Source organism: Pituophis catenifer, unplaced genomic scaffold (assembly GCF_029215685.1).
Source record: "Pituophis catenifer annectens isolate HBS135680 unplaced genomic scaffold, rPitCat1.0.hap2 SCAF_2, whole genome shotgun sequence".
In the NCBI taxonomy this organism is placed as follows: domain Eukaryota; kingdom Metazoa; phylum Chordata; class Lepidosauria; order Squamata; family Colubridae; genus Pituophis; species Pituophis catenifer.
Window position 1 is genome coordinate 171,049,303 of NW_027256882.1, and position 15,997 is coordinate 171,065,299.

The window sequence follows — 15,997 nt, forward strand, 5'->3', positions numbered from 1 at the left end:
GACAAGCAAAGTCAATCAGGGAAGCCAGATTCACTTAACAGCAAAAAAAAAAAAAAAAAAAAGTAAAATAAGGTGCAACTCAATTGCTTTCCCTTAGCAGCAGAAATTCTAGTCCCAACTGTGGTTGTAAGTCGAGGACAATGTGTATTTCTCCATTTGATCAGTTAACTCCTATTTTGTATGGTAAAGTAGAGCAGATACCTCCAACACTCCTGGTGCCCTCCAGCTATATTAGGACTATTGCTCCAGTATCCTCAACCATAATCATTGGCTCCGAATTTGGCAGCCATAATGCCAACATACCTGGACGGATGCCTGTTTGGAGCAATATAACATTGGCTGAATCTTCTCTTTGGTATGTGTGTCCAGTCAGGAGGACCCTGAACTTCTCTGTGTGCATGCTGGAAGTCTCTTTTGTATCTGATAGTGACATGTGTGCCCTTCCTATCTCCACACTCTTCTATGTGAACCAGGGGTGAAATCTACTTACCTTCCCTACCAGTTCGGAAGTGCACACGCCGCACGTCATGTGCGCGCTTGGACTCTCTGTGCATGTGCAAACCCTTCTACGCATGCGCAGAGGGTAAAAAACAGGTTACTTCCTGGTTAAAACCAGGAAGTAACGACCAGATGGGTGGGCGGAGCCTCGCGCTGACGCCACTATTGGTTCTCCAAACTACCCACCGCCTCCGCTACAGGTTCTCAGAACCATCCGCCGCCATCGCTACCAGTTCACTCAAACCAGTAGCATTTCACCCCTGATGTGAACGCAACTGTGAGTTGGCTTAGAGGTTTTTCTTTCAGCGGTATTTATTGTAACGGTTGCTGTCTTTTTGTGCAGTTCTCTCAGTGCCCAAGTACCTATGACGCTATTCACACAGAGATATCACGTGAAGGAGCCAGAGTTTTGGCCCTTGGCTACAAAGAATTGGGGCACCTCACTCATCAGCAGGTAAGTTTCAAATCTTCCCCCACAGCTTGTATGTCCCATAAGATACATTGCTGCTTTGGGATATACAATGAATGAATGAATGAATGAATGAATGAATGAATGAATGAATGAATGATTTATTTATTTATTTATTTATTTATTTATTTATTTATTTAATATAATTTATATGCCACCCTATCTCCATAGGACTCAGGGCGGCTCACAACAAGTAAAAACAAAACCAATAAAAGACATAAAATATATAAATATACATACATAAAATACATAAATGTATAAATATATAGTTTAAACATATATTAAAACCCATTAAAATAATCAGTATCATTAAAATGATACTGTGTCTAACTCAATAATCCCGCTAGATTTATAGGTAATGGCTTACAATGCTATTTTTTAAAATGGGGTGTTCCATCCGTTTATGTCATACTTTGGCGGGGGGGAGGACGACAATGTGAGCAACCAACTTAATTGAATTATTTCATTTTCTTCTTGGTAGCAAACCATCCTCTGCATATTCTGAAGGTCTCATTGAAGACTGACAGAAGAGTAAAGCCTGTCAGTGCCTCCTTTCTTAATGTGAAGCCTCCCTCTCCTCTAATTGGGGGAAAGAACTATAGAATTCTGAATAAGCAGAGGGAAGGCTGCTTCTCATTCATGTGGCAAATTTACGATGAAGTCTGCTTTTGAGGGGCAGGGGTGGTAGTGGCTTAGGCACTATCGTGATCAGTGGTGTATTCAGCCGGTTTGGACCAGTTTGCATGAACTGGTTGTTAAATTACCCCACCCCCACTATCAAAGTGGGGAAGGGGGCAGTTGTGTTGGAATGGGTTGTTCTAGGAAGGGGGACTACTGGCAGAGGTTGTATTCATGCGTTGTATTATGGCGTGGTTTGCTTTGTTGAATAAAAAAAGCACATTGGTTATTGCATGGGATGCAATAGGCCCAAATCAATAACCAATTTGAAATCAAGGCCCACTTAGGTATATTATTAACTCAGGACAAACATGGAATGAAAGTAGAATCATAAAATCTGGAAGTCGTAAAGATGTTGGAGCAGGGACGGGGAAAAAAAAATTAAATGTAATCTGGATTCATTTTTTAAATACACTTAATTATGTGACTTTTAGAAAGGCATGCAATAATTTCCAAGTTATCATTTATTGGGGGGGAGGTTTTGAGGTTGGGGGAGTGTTATATTAATGTAAAAATGTCTTAACTATAATCAGCTTTTGTGTTTCCTATCCAAAGGCACGAGAAATAAAGCGGGAGGCCCTGGAATGTGACTTGAGGTTCACAGGCTTCATTGTAGTTTCCTGCCCTCTTAAAGTCGACTCGAAGCCAGTTATCCGTGATATCCTGAACGCTTCCCACCATGTGAGTTGTGGCTGAGAAACTGTGGAAGGAATGGAGAAGAGGGGCCTAGGCCCGTGATGGCGAACCTATGGCACGTGTGCCACAGGTGGCACACGAAGCCATATCTGTGGGCACGCGAGCATTGCTCTAGCTCAGCTGCAGTGCGCATGTGCATGCCAGCCAGCTGATTTTCGGGCCTTCTGGAAGTCGGGAAACGGGCAGTTTCCGGCTTCCAGAGGGTCTCTGGGGAGGGATGGGGAAGGCAGTTTTCGCCCTCCCTGGGCTCCAAGAAAGCCTCTGGAGCTTTGGGAGGGTGAAAAATGGGCCTACCGGACCCACCACGTGCCAAAATCGGGGGGAGTGTGGGAGAGTCATGTGCGCATGCGTGGGATGCATTGAATTATGGGTGTGGACACGTGCACACACAACTCTCCGCACTCCTCCCACTTTTGGCACGCGACAGCAAAAAGGTTAGCCATCACTGGCCTAGGCAAAAGTTTGAGCCAGTTTGCATAATTTCACTAGTCTTCCTAATTCTTCATCCCCTCTTCACGTTTGTTGGATCTGCACTGCTCTTTTGTCACCTCCTCCAATCCAAAGGGATGAAACATATTATAGTATCTTTTTGTCTACACGTTCTTAGATAAATTGGCTAGGGCAGCAGAATAACTCTTAAAGAACAGTCTATGGAGATTCTCAGTCTTCCAGGTCATGGTTGTCCCAAAGGTGCTTTTTTCAAGAGGCAACTGGACTTTCTGGTCTTCTTTGAAGACGTTTCGCTTCTCATCCAAGAAGCTTAAAGAGGCCATCTATGTCAAAATTGAACATCCCTCTCTCAACAGAGGGGGAGGGATATGACATCCTCTATCTCCAATCTACAACACAGTCCTTTCAACAGTTCCAAGAAGGCTCCACACTCATTTGCACCATTCGGGTGACCCTGATGATGCCGATAATCCTCCAGGTGACCTTAAAGACCCGCTAAAAGAATGCAAATGTCCAGCTGTCTGCAAGGAGTATAAATCCTTCCGCTCCCCACCATCCAGTCAGAACTGGAGAAGCTTCTTGGATGAGAAGCGAAACGTCTTCAAAGAAAAATCAGAAAGTCCAGTTGCCGCTTGAAAAAAACACCTTTGGGTCCTAAAGAACAGCTAAGCAAACAAAAATATCCTGCAGGAGCAGAGGAAACAACAAACAAACCACCCAGTCAGCTATCCAGTTTTCCTTAGGGAGCTTAGCAACCCTTGGAGAGCTCCCAGGCTTGGTTGGAGTAGCCCCGACAGGCTGTTTTGTTCTCAGCATCTGTTGGCATATTGCTACTATGGAAGGTGAACAGTTCTTTTGAATAGTGTATATTTCTCCTGTTTGGAATAGAGGACATAAACAAGCATAATATTTCCTTTTTTTGCAGCATGGGCATTCCCTCTTTATCCCATTACACACGATGGGATGTCCTTAATTGAGAGACTGAGAATCAAAACCATCTTTCCAAGGAGGGGGAGAGGGAACATTCTGATCAGCATTTTTAATTAGCACATGCCAGTATGCTGCTTGCGTATGCACGTTTATGACAGACTGCTTTTTCAAGCAGTGGTTCTGAAGCAGACTGCCGTTTCCTCAGAGCAGCTTCCCCGCACGTTGCCTGTAGTCAGGTGGCACAAACCTGCCCTTTAACCCCACTCTACAGGTAGTGATGATCACAGGTGACAGCCCACTGACGGCTTGCCACGTGGCCCAGGAGCTGCACTTCACTCAAAAGGAGCAGACGCTCATTTTGCAGCCACCTAGTAAAGGTAAATAAATAAATAACCTCTGGGAGGAGGAAGGGAGGGAGAGAGAGAAGACAGAGGCTGCCGCCACATTGCACAGAGCATGTGATCACTTGGTGCAGCATTTGCTCTATAGGACAATATAAGCCATCATCTAGCCCAGGGGTGTCAAAACTGGTGGCCCCGCGGGCCAGATGTGTCATGCACAGGCCACGCCCACCCCAGCTCTGCGAAGGGAAAAAAACATTGTGATACGTAACGTGATGGCAACGTGACAGCGTGAGTTTGACACCCGTGGCCTTGCCCTTTTTCCTGGGAGTCGGTAAAATCACACAGTGCTGTTTTGCTAGTTGCTGCTGCCTGTTGTTTTCAATGGCTTTCCACTGGGTGATTAGTTTTCAAGCTGCGGTGTCCAGGAGAATTATTCCCCTGGTAGCCAACACTACTACATTTCCTGGATGAATGCTACCAAACAGACAAACACCTCACTGTGCTTAATTCCCTTCTCTGCTCTAGACTCCGGTTGGAAATGGCAGTCCATCAACGGCACTACGGTCCTCCCGATTGTCCCAGACTCACTGCGGGAAATGACCAGCAACCACAACCTATGCATCACAGGGGAGGGTCTCGCTCACCTGCAAGCTACAGACTTGCAACTGCTGCTTAAACTCATTCCACACATCCAAGTCTTTGCACGTGTTGCACCCAAGCAGAAGGCAGGTGGTCTTTGTCTTTAATGCCCAGCCCAACTCTCTCCTCAGCCGATAGATGCAAAGATTGTGGTGGTTTTATTTTTATTTTTTATTTTTTTTTAACGATGGTTTGCTAAACCTTGCCTGAGAATAGACACATCTTTTCCAGAAATAGCGGTAAGGTGTTAACCATTCTCTGCAGCAGTTGGGGAGAAACTGGCCTTCCAGCTGGTGGTGGTGATTGCAATTCCCAATCTGTTTGAGCAGCCACAGGTAGTCCTCGACTTACAACCACAACTGGGCCCCAAGTTTCTGTGGTAAAGTGAGACATTTGTTAAGTGAATTTTGCCCCATTTTATGCCAATTTTTCTGAATTTTGATCACGTGACCATGGGGATGCTGCAAAGGTCGAAACTGTGAAAACCGGTCATAAATCTCTTTTTTCAGTGCCGTTGTAATTTTGAACAATCGCTAAACGAACTGTTGTAAATCAAGGACCACTTGTATAGTTAAAACTAGCAGTGATGGGAGTTGTATTTGAGCAAGACCCAAGAAGCCCACTCATTCCTGTAAATCCACAGTGTACTCCCTGGATTATTGCAAGATTTTAAAAAGAAAGAACGGAGAAGATGCTGGATAGAGAAATTCCAGAAACGCCATGAATTTCATGGGACTGATTTTAAAGCAGCCACTGCTTGTGGCAGACCTTCCTTTCCAATGGAGTGTTCTGTCAATAAATGAGGGAGTCTCATGATACATAGTGCCTTGATGTATTGGGAAAGCGAGTGTTAAATACAATACAATTTTGTGCAATAACGCATAAAAATGAAAACATTTCTTACCAGAATAACTTCTATGTTCATCGTTGAAAAAATGAATGGAAGAGCTCATACCTACCAGAATAGAATAGAACAGAAATATAGAAAGAAATATAGAAATATTAGAAATAGAATAGAATTCTTTATTAGCCAAGTGTGATAGGACACACAAGGAATTTGTCTTTGGTGCATATGCTCTCGGTGTACATGTATGTATCCACCATTACACTGTTCTCTTTCAGGTAAGTAATGTTAGGTAGGAACCAAAACAAGCTGACTCAGTATGATATATTCCCATGTATTTTTTTATAAATTTGTTACCTACCATAATAGATGCACAGATTTTGAGTTAGGCAGAGCTATGGCCTTAGTAGAAAGTGTCTTTAAGATTTCAATCTGCTGACTTGGAATCCGACTCATCTGCACATCTCTGAAATGATTCAGTGGGTCACTATGTGTATGTATTTATTTCCTTGCCGGTACTAACCTGGTGAAGTCTTTAGTTTATTCATGACTGTTAGACTTCATTTTTTTTTTCATCTTAGGAAATTCCAGGTAGTCCTCGACTTGCAACTGGTCATTTAATGACTGCTTGAAGTTATAATTGACATCCCCAGAACTACCTATAATCTCCTTTTGAAGTTAGGACAGCAACACACATTCTGCAGTCATATGATTACATTTTGGGCACTTGGCAACCAAATCCCCTTTATGATAGTTAGCGGCATCCCATGTTTACATGACCGCACTTTGCAACTTTTTTGCCACGTTCCAGCAAAAAAAGTACCCGTTGGAGAGAATGGCCTTTCTTAACGACTGCTACAAAAATAAAAAAATCAGGTGCAGTCACATGGTACCTTGACTTACGACTGTAATCTCTTATGACCATAATTCTGGACTTAATTACAGTCATAAATTGAGAACTACCTGTGCAGAATTGCGAACGTTCAGAGCCTGTGCCCTGGGCAATTTTATGCAAATTTTCTTTGTTGATTCTTTATTTCCCGTTATAGGAATTCGTGATCACAACACTGAAGGGACTTGGCTATGTGACTCTGATGTGTGGGGATGGCACTAATGACGTGGGGGCTCTGAAGCATGCTGATGTGGGTGAGTGTTAATTCATTTAAAGATTGTTATTTTGATGAAAACCGGGTCTGTTTATTGTGAGTTTTAATTGCTTAATTATTAACTGTCCATGAATTGTGATTCTTTAAAAAAAAAAACTTGATTTTGAAGTGATTCATGCACTCATTGGAACAAGCATCTGAGAAGCATTCTATCCTCCCCGAGGAGGGGATGCCTTGTTAGAAAATGTGCTGCTGTATATTGTAGGTTATCTGCTGACCAATTATAGTCTAAATTATTTAATTGTTACTGTCTTTTAACTGATTGGACTACTTGATTAAACACTTAGTATTTCTTCCCAACTAATTGTTATTGATATTTCTGCAAGGTGAATCAATTGGTTTGATTAAAAGTCCCATCAGTGCGAAGTTAAACCAATCATCCTGTTTAAATTTATTTATTTAATGAATTTATTCATTGTATTATATTTATATATCTATATTATGTTTATATTTAAATGACCAAATCAAAATTGTATTTATGCTTCAAAATCTCTGTTGAAAAGATCAGTTTTCATATTTCTGCATTTAATATAGTTTTTTAAATTCCATATTCTGTAAATCATAGCAGATAGAGCATGTTAAATATTATTAATATCCATGTTTCATGATCATCAGTTTCTGATCTATTAAAACCTTCATATTTTCCCCCGTTTTCATCGGCCCTGAAAACAGCTCACGGGAGCACACTTGTGTCATCAGGGATATGATTCATTCTTTCAGGTGTGGCTCTACTAGCCAATGCCCCGGAGCGAATCCCTGAGCGCAGAAAAAAGCCTCGTGATGGAGTAGCTGATGGGAGACCTGCTACCTCCTCTGCTCTTGTTGGGAGCAACATGAGGCCCACCTCCCGAGCTGCCAAACACAGGCTCATGTCTCTTAGAGAGGAGCAACTTGCTGTACAACGAGTAGGTTGTTAGACCTGTTTTATTTATTTATTTATTTATTTATTAGTTATATTTATATGCCGCCCTTCTCCGGAGACTCCGGGCGGCTTACAATGCTTTTTAAGCAATAGCCTTCATACTTTTGTATATACCTGCTTAGTAGGGCTTTTTGGCCCCCCCTAAGCGGTGTTCTATTTTATACAAAGTCAGCTTATTGCCCCCACAAACCGGGTCCTCATTTTACCTACCTCGGAAGGATGGAAGGCTGAGTCAACCTTGAGCCTGGTGAGAATTGAACTCGCAGTAATTGCAGGCAGCTGGCAGCTAAATACTACTTTAACAGTAGTTTAGTCCACTGCACCACCAGGCTCCTTTTACTTCTCTTGTCTCTTGCTGCTGGCCTCACTTATGCTTCTGGCATATCTTTTCCTTTGTGAACTGTTGGGGGGGAGGGGAAAGACAGAACTCCATCTACAAATCTTTATTCAGTGCAGGTATAAACAGTACTCAAATACATTGGAATTGTAAGGATTCCAGCTCAGCACAGCTGGAATTTCTTAAATTCCCAGTGCTTTTGGATTAAACAGGGTTTATGCTCTTATCTTTCCTTTTCCTGGAGAACAGCTTTTCCGTATTGGGATTTATTCGAGATAGAGGTAGTTCTCGACTTATGACTGTTTTTTTTTTTTTGTTTAATGATGGTCTGGAATTGAAACAGCCTCAGAAAGGTTGTTTTTTGGCCATCGCACAACATTACATCACCAGTCCCACAATCACATGATCGCAATCTGGATGCTTGGCAACCTATTTGCATTTACGGCCAATTGCAATCGTGTGACTGCCATATGCATTCTCTGTTGGCTTCCCCAGAAAATTAATGGGGAAGCCAGCAGAGGAGCTTGGGAGTTGTCCCTGAGGGCTGGCTGAAAGAGCTATCTGCCTAGGGGAGCTGAATTTCTATGTTGGGATGTGGAAACAGAACTCAAATTCTGAAGATATTGCACCCTGCTGGAGAAGTCCTTTCTGCACACAGAGGGAAGCTGAACTCTTTTGGCAGGCAGCTTTTTCATCCAGCTGCCAGAGACAAGAGGAAGTCAAAATGCAAGCAGAGAATGTAAAGGCAGGGCAGTTAAGGTAAGGCGCCTGGGATGCCTTGGGGACAGGGTTGGTACTGGGAGGCTAGGCGCAGGCTATTTGTAAGTGTCTCTCTGCTCAGGGGCTGAAAATCCTGCTTGGATTCTGGCAGGGGGAAATACCAGGTCCTGAACAGAGCCTCCTTGGGGGACCCCACATTCCTTACTTGGGACTTGGCTTAATGAAGTAAGATACTGTAGCTTAACAACCACAATTGGCAGTGCCAGGATTGCGGTCATTGAGCAAAGCGTTCATATGAGTGTCTTGTTTAATAAATGTTGAACTCGACTATTAAGATTCCGATCCAAATTATGGTTGTAAGTTGAGGACTGCTTGTAGTGCTATGGATAGCTTGATTGGAAGCTTACTGTACATTGAACAAGGATGTTTCTCCCCCCTGCCCCCTTGTTTCTGGCAGGAGAGGATCAGCCAGGTGCTAAAAGATTTGGAGGAGGACCAAGTACCCATTGTGAAGTTGGGTGATGCCAGTATTGCAGCTCCATTCACCTCTAAGCTTTCCTCTATACAGTGCAGTAAGTATGGGAAGAAGGACGTCTATGCTTAGGGTGGAATGTTGTGCACTTAAAGGCTCATGCCTCATTTTTACAGCAGTTGTATATATTTCATTTGGAAGTTTTACAGTGAAAGTAGATAATAACCAGTGTGATTTTATTTTCATGCTATAACTAGCAGAATCCTGTATGCTGAAGGGCACTTTTATCTCTTAAGTCTGAGTTGCGCATCACAACTTAGAAAACCTAGACTGAGCCCTCTAGAGAAAATTCAATGAACAGAGCGGAGCTGGAGGAAAAACAATGTCATCACCTTCTCTGAAATTCCAGAGGCCTTCCTAGACTGCCTAGGTTTTCCTAGGCAATGAAAAAAGCGCAAAGTATCAATCTTAAGCAGAAATCTTCTCTCATCTTATGCAGTCTGCCATGTGATCAAGCAGGGCCGTTGTACACTGGTCACCACACTCCAGATGTTCAAGATCTTGGCATTGAATGCACTCATCTTAGCCTACAGCCAGAGTGTCCTTTATTTGGAAGGTGTGAAGTTCAGTGACTTCCAGGCTACACTGCAAGGATTGCTCCTGGCTGGCTGCTTTCTTTTCATCTCCCGATCCAAGGTATTGACGGAAGAAAAATGCCTTATTTCAGGTTGGAGGGGAAGATAGGAAATGTGGTCCATGTATAGGCAATAAGCTGGTCATAAAGTTTGGTTCTGTGGCATGTAAGGATGTGCACAAAATCAAAAGAAAATGCAGGTAACTGTTCTCGCTTACCAAATCATTCATTCAGTGATCGGTCATTGAAATTGCAGCCATCGCAGTGTCCCGATCATCATGTGATCGCAATTTGGGTGTTTGGCAACCGGTGCATAATTATGATGATTGAAGCATCTGGTTGCCATTTGCAACCTTCATAGCTGGCTTCTTTCCAAGGAAAGTCAAGTGGAAGTCGCAAGTTGTGTAATGTCACATTTAAAGACTGCAACTGGAACTGACAATAAGATGCCCTGGTCACATGTCATCACAATTAATATTGTGCTGCTTAGAGATAGAGTTGCCAGTTCCTGTTGTGGTTGATAAGTGAAGACTATTTACATTTTTTTTCAAACCATATTTTAGGAACTGAAATTTAGTTTCAGTGGAACAAAATTCAAAATATTTCAACTGTTTTTACCCTGGGGTAAAATTGGATAGTATGCTGAACCAAATTACAGAAAATTTGGCCAAGGAAATGGTTTTAAAAATAGTTTGGAAACATTAAACTAACCCACCCATCCCCATAGGAAACATTGTACATACCGTATTTTCCGGCGTATAAGACGACTTTTTAACACATGAAAATCTTCTCAAAAGTCGGGGGTCGTCTTATACGCCGGGTGTCGTTCTCCTGTAACCAGGCTCCTGTAACCAAAAGACTCTGACGAGCCTTAAATGGCTCTGGCGATCGAAGCTCTGACGATCCCAGCTTTGCTTGCTAATCAGGCAACTCAGCTGGGATGCCAGAGCCATGTTAAAGGAAAAAACTTTTTTCTTTTTACGTGGCTCTGCAAGCTCTGACGATCCCAGCTGAGTTGCCTGCCGATCAGGCAACGCAGCTGGGATCTCCAAGCTCTGACGATCCCAGCTGCGTTGCCTGCTAATCAGGCAACTCAGCTGGGATCGCCAGAGCCCAGAGCCCTGTAAAAGGAAAAGTTTTCCCCCTCCAGCTTGCTTACCTTAGCTGCTAATCGCAACGCTTGCCTTGCTTCGCTTGCCTGAATCCATTCCATCAGCAAGCCACTCCCTGCCTGCAATCATGCAGGCAGGAGTTGTGGACTTCAACTCCCAGAATTCCTCAGCCAGCAAAACAAAGCTGGCTGAGGAATTCTGGGAGTTGAAGTCTACAAGTCTTAAAGTTGCCAAGGTTGGAGATCCCTGTTCTATTGGGTAAGTTTTTTTCCCCTTTGGGAGCTTTAAAAAAAATAGTCAATTGGGGTTTTTTTAGTTCTTCTTTTTTAGACCTAGCCATTTAAAGTTTAGGAAGTTTTAAATTTAGCTTTCATATAAAAATAAAAATAAAATAAAATAAAGTAATATTTGTGCAGCTTTCTGAGATTTAGTGTGTTTCTGTAGTGTTTCACTCTAACTACACAAACACACAAAATCTCACAAAGCTGTATGTGGAATTTTGTGTGTGTAAAGTGTGAAAGTTGGTTTTTTGGGCTTTTTGTGGCTGTGTGAGGTTCCTGCTTGTTGCAGGGGCCATTTTGAGTCTAGCACAGCTGCTTTTACATTGTGGGTGAGCCTGTTGTGTTGTGTGTGTGTAAAGTGTGAAAGTTGTTTTTTTGGGCTTTTTGTGGCTGTGTGAGGTTCCTGCTTGTTGCAGAGGCCATTTTGGGTCTAGCACAGCTGCTTTTACATTGTGGGTGAGCCAGTTGTGTTGTGTTGTGTTGTGTTGTGTGTGTGTAAAGTGTGAAAGTAGTTTTTTGGGGGGCTTTTTGTGGCTGTGTGAGGTTCCTGCTTGTTTCAGGGGCCATTTTGGGTCCAGCACAGCTGTTTTTACATTGTGGGTGAGCCAGTTGATGTTTTTTAATTTTTATTTGGTGTGCGTTGGAAGAGGGGCAGTCTTATATGGCGAGTATAGCCCAAACCCTATATTTTAACAGGAAAAGTCAGGGGTCGTCTTATACGCCCAGTCGTCTTATACGCCGGAAAATACGGTATATACCTCATCCACTGAAAAATAAATATTTAGATTAGAATATGGTATCAAAAATGCCTGCTGCCCTTCTCAATAAAAGAATAGAACATTTTCTCTGAGATTTTGATTAAAAAAAAAAGAATTTCATCCAATTTTTATGGGCACTTGAATCCCCAGATCAGGAAATTGATATATTTTCTTTGCCTTTTGTGTGGGGTGGAGGTGGGTGTCTTGTCTGTCTCTGACATACCCTCCTCAAAATTAAATGTGTTGCTCATTGCTTATATTTTTGCTTGCACACAGCTGTAAAATGAGACTGCTGGCATTAATTAAATTGCACCAGTAACATTAATATAAAAGCAAGGAGAAGATATAAATATCACCACTGATTCTGGCTACTGCAGTGACTTGGTTGTATAAAGTTGGGGGATAAAGCAGCACCATTGCAATGCTTCAGTACAGTATCTTTGAAACCGACACATTTTGTTTCACACTCAACAAAACTGCAAGTTTTGCTCTGATCTTGAAATCTTTCGAAACACCTCTTTTGCTTCATGCCGAGAGCATCCAAAATATATAATCCAAGGTTGACTGTTTCAAAGTCATTTTCCACACAATTGACCTTGTCAGTCTCCCTGTCTCAGCTCTCGTTAAAAAGCAAGGGCAAACCAAAACCTTCCAAAAATCTTACCCAAAAAACTACATGGACTTGTCTAGGCCAAGAGTCTCCAACCTTGGCAACTTTAAGACTTGTGGACTTCAACTCCCAGAATTCCTCAGCCAGCGGAATTCTGGGAGTTGAAGTCCACAAGTCTTAAAGTTGCCAAGGTTGGAGAGCCCTGGTTTAAGCTGTCTCCAGGTGTCAAAACTGGCTTTGAAAACTGATGAGAACTATTTAGCTTACAGCACTTCCTTGTGTGCAATGTTCAAAATGGATTCGAACCGGCAAAGATAGGCTTCCTTTTAATTTCTGTGTCTTAATTCTTCCAGCTGGTTGACAGGCCTTTTCTCCTAAGGACGTGGAAGGGGTGTCACTTTTCAAAGTAACCATCCTACAGGATGCTTTCCAAGTGAATAATAGTCAGGCTCTAAACTTCCTGTAGAATTCTAACCCTGACCTGTTTCTTCTTGTTTTCAGCCTCTGAAGACACTCTCCCCAGAGCGCCCACTCCCTAATATCTTCAATCTGTACACAGTTCTTACAGTGCTGCTACAATTTATGGTCCATTTTGTCAGTCTGGTATATCTGTATCGAGGTGCACAAGCCCGCAGTGAGCCCAAGTGAGTGCTGCTTGGATTTAAATAATGAGGGTATAAAGTAAAGAAGTAAAAATGCTGGAGTTGTACAGAAATATAGATGTTCTTCAGATGTGCGGCCTTCAGATCCCAGAATTTTCAGTGATGTTTTCAGAATTCTGTGAGTGAGAAGTCAGGTCATCGTTAGGATACTCAAGCCTAGAAGGGCTGAGAAAAAATATTCAAGGCTCTTTCTGTTTCTTTAAGGAAAGACGACTTTGTGGATCTCTATAAGGAGTTTGAGCCCAGTCTTGTGAATAGCACTGTTTACATCATGTCCATGGCCATGCAAATGGCTACATTTGCCATTAACTATAAGGTAAGTTGTGCTTAGTTTTTATAATTTCATCATTGCCAATACCTATCTCCTGATTCATAGAGTGCTAGGACCTGATGCTGCATTTCAGGTCTTGCATTGCAAGTGATATGCAAAACAGTAGCTGCTATGATGAAACCAAATTTTAACAGGACATTCGAGAAAAACTTCAAATGTCTAATTATGCCATGCGGAACAAGGAGAAATTTGACTATTAGTATAGATCATGGGTGTCAAAGTCACATCATCATGTGACGTGACTTTTTTCCCCTTCACTAAAATGGGGGTGGGTATGGCCAGCGTGCGACGCATCTGATCCATGGGCCATGAGTTTTACAACCCTGGGATAGAGCATATGGATGAGTCCGTTTTGTAGTTTGAATGTTATTAATGGTTTTGGCTGCTGATTTTAATTTGGGTGCTTTTTATTTTAGTGCATTTTAATCCAAAATCATATATACAAGATGGGTAGCAATATAAATAGGTATTTATGGAAACTGGGATGAGGCCCAAATTTCAGAATGTAGAGGTGCATTGTCCTATCTTAAGTGGAATGATTCTAGAAAAATAAAGAATTTGTTATAAGTAGATTAGATGGTCCTGATGGCAGTTGCATACATAATAAACTCCTGACTTTTACAGAACTCCCACCTAATCATGACAGATCAAAGGTGCCAGGCCCTTTTAGCAATTTCTCAGTCCAATTTGACTAAGATGGGTCAGATGCAAACTTGCACTTTCACCTCTAAGCAAAAAATGTGCTCCCATCTGTGATAATAAAGCTCACAACGAAGGTGATTCTGTTGTCACATGTAGCCACAGCATTATGACATGAAAATACCCGTTAGTATTGTAAGAAAAGTTTTGCCAAAGGAATTATATCTTGAGTAAAATAGATAAGCTTTTATTAGTATGTTGTTTCTACTCCTAAATTACTGATATGGTTTGACCTTCTATTTATCTAGGGCCACCCATTCATGGAAAGCCTAAGGGAAAACAAACCTCTGCTATGGAGCATCATTATTTCAGGATTAGCAATTGTTGCCCTTTTGACTGGCTCCTCCCCCGAGTTCAATGAACAGTTTGGACTTGTGGACATCCCAACAGAGGTAAGTAAGCAAGACTTTTGTTAAGCATATCCCGATTTCCCTTTTTTCCAGCTAGTTGTAGAAATTAGAGGAAAAAAAGAGGGGAAAAAAACCCTATAATGTTACCACTGGGTTTGAGAACTTCAAACTACTTTACTTCCAGCAAATGTAGTCTCAGGGGACTAGAAGGTCCAGTGTATTATGAGTCAGTAAACTACTGCACCTGTTGCTTGGTTATAACTTACCTTAGAAAAATGTTTACTTGATGCAGGGACTTGGGAGAACAAAAAAAAAAAAAAACCCAACAGGGTTATTTTTTGTTTTTGTTCAGGGCAGATAATTGAGGCAAGGTATGATGTGTTTGCAGAGAAGAACTGAAAATTACTCAGACGCATATAGTAAAATCAAGTCGACAGCCATGTGTACTCCAGGGGTTTTGGAATAGGAGTTGCAGGTCTAGCAATGTAGTGAACAGCAAGAACTGTAGGTGTAATTGGAAACATTTAGAAATCTTATATTGCCTAGCTCTCCGCTAAATAATGTTTTTAAAACTTCTTGAGTTAATTTTCCATGCAACTACCAGTAATGAGTTAAAAAATATAACAAGGAAGGTTGTAGCTATATGCTGTTTATATTTACCAATAATGGATTTCTTAGTAAATTTATGAGTGGGACAGATGACCATTTTACTAAATTCCTTGCTTACTGGATTTTTGGTATCACATAAGCAGCAAGATCAGCTCCCATCTTTTATTTCAAGACGATAGAGCAGTTTTCATACCAGGCTTGCTATGTACTAGATTTGAATGCAATAGAGAAAATGCTTTCTTGGTGCATCTTGTTTATTTTTCTATTTCAGTTTAAATTAGTGATCACTGGAGTTCTGGTGGCCAACTTCTTCATTGCTCTGCTCATAGACTGGATCCTGCAGTTCCTATTAGGCAACACAAAGCTCAAAGTGCCTTCTTGAGACTCATTCTTCTCCCTTGGCAGAAGTGAAGTGAAGGACAGCCAAAAAGAGACGCCATCGAAATACAGCACTACGAAAGGAATATTTATTCTTTGATAGCTGTTTTATTCCAGTTGGGGACTGGCAAGCAGATTTTTATTGTGTTAAGTCTGGAAACCACAACAAAAGTTGTGCAAGGGCCTACATTAATCTTCACAGGTCTGCCAAACAGAGCAGCAGTTGTTAACCTTTGTACTGCCTCTTCCCTCCTCCTAGAAAGGTGGTCATGAGATTTGATAATAAAAGGCAATCAGTGCATTTTGGAATATGCAGGAATATGTTTTTCTTTGATTTAATATATTCTTAGTTCCCGCCTCCCCATATGAAATCTTGACATGGTGGTCATATTTGCAATTCTTTAAACA

At 41.8% G+C, this 15,997-nt stretch overlaps 1 protein-coding gene across 1 annotated transcript in view; it reads left to right on the forward strand.

Moving 5' to 3' along the window:
• ATP13A1 (ATPase 13A1) overlaps window positions 1-15,892 on the forward strand; it is a 35,131-nt gene extending 19,239 nt beyond the window's left edge. Inside the window, exons 15-26 of the mRNA XM_070935030.1 lie at window positions 842-952; window positions 2,201-2,326; window positions 3,993-4,098; window positions 4,591-4,790; window positions 6,598-6,694; window positions 7,435-7,619; window positions 9,151-9,265; window positions 9,665-9,861; window positions 13,062-13,204; window positions 13,427-13,538; window positions 14,501-14,644; window positions 15,483-15,892. Of these exons, the coding sequence (XP_070791131.1) occupies window positions 842-952; window positions 2,201-2,326; window positions 3,993-4,098; window positions 4,591-4,790; window positions 6,598-6,694; window positions 7,435-7,619; window positions 9,151-9,265; window positions 9,665-9,861; window positions 13,062-13,204; window positions 13,427-13,538; window positions 14,501-14,644; window positions 15,483-15,593 (1,647 nt within the window). The 3' untranslated portion in view covers window positions 15,594-15,892. The remainder of the gene's footprint in view (window positions 1-841; window positions 953-2,200; window positions 2,327-3,992; window positions 4,099-4,590; window positions 4,791-6,597; window positions 6,695-7,434; window positions 7,620-9,150; window positions 9,266-9,664; window positions 9,862-13,061; window positions 13,205-13,426; window positions 13,539-14,500; window positions 14,645-15,482) is intronic.
• The last annotated feature ends 105 nt before the right edge of the window (window positions 15,893-15,997 follow it).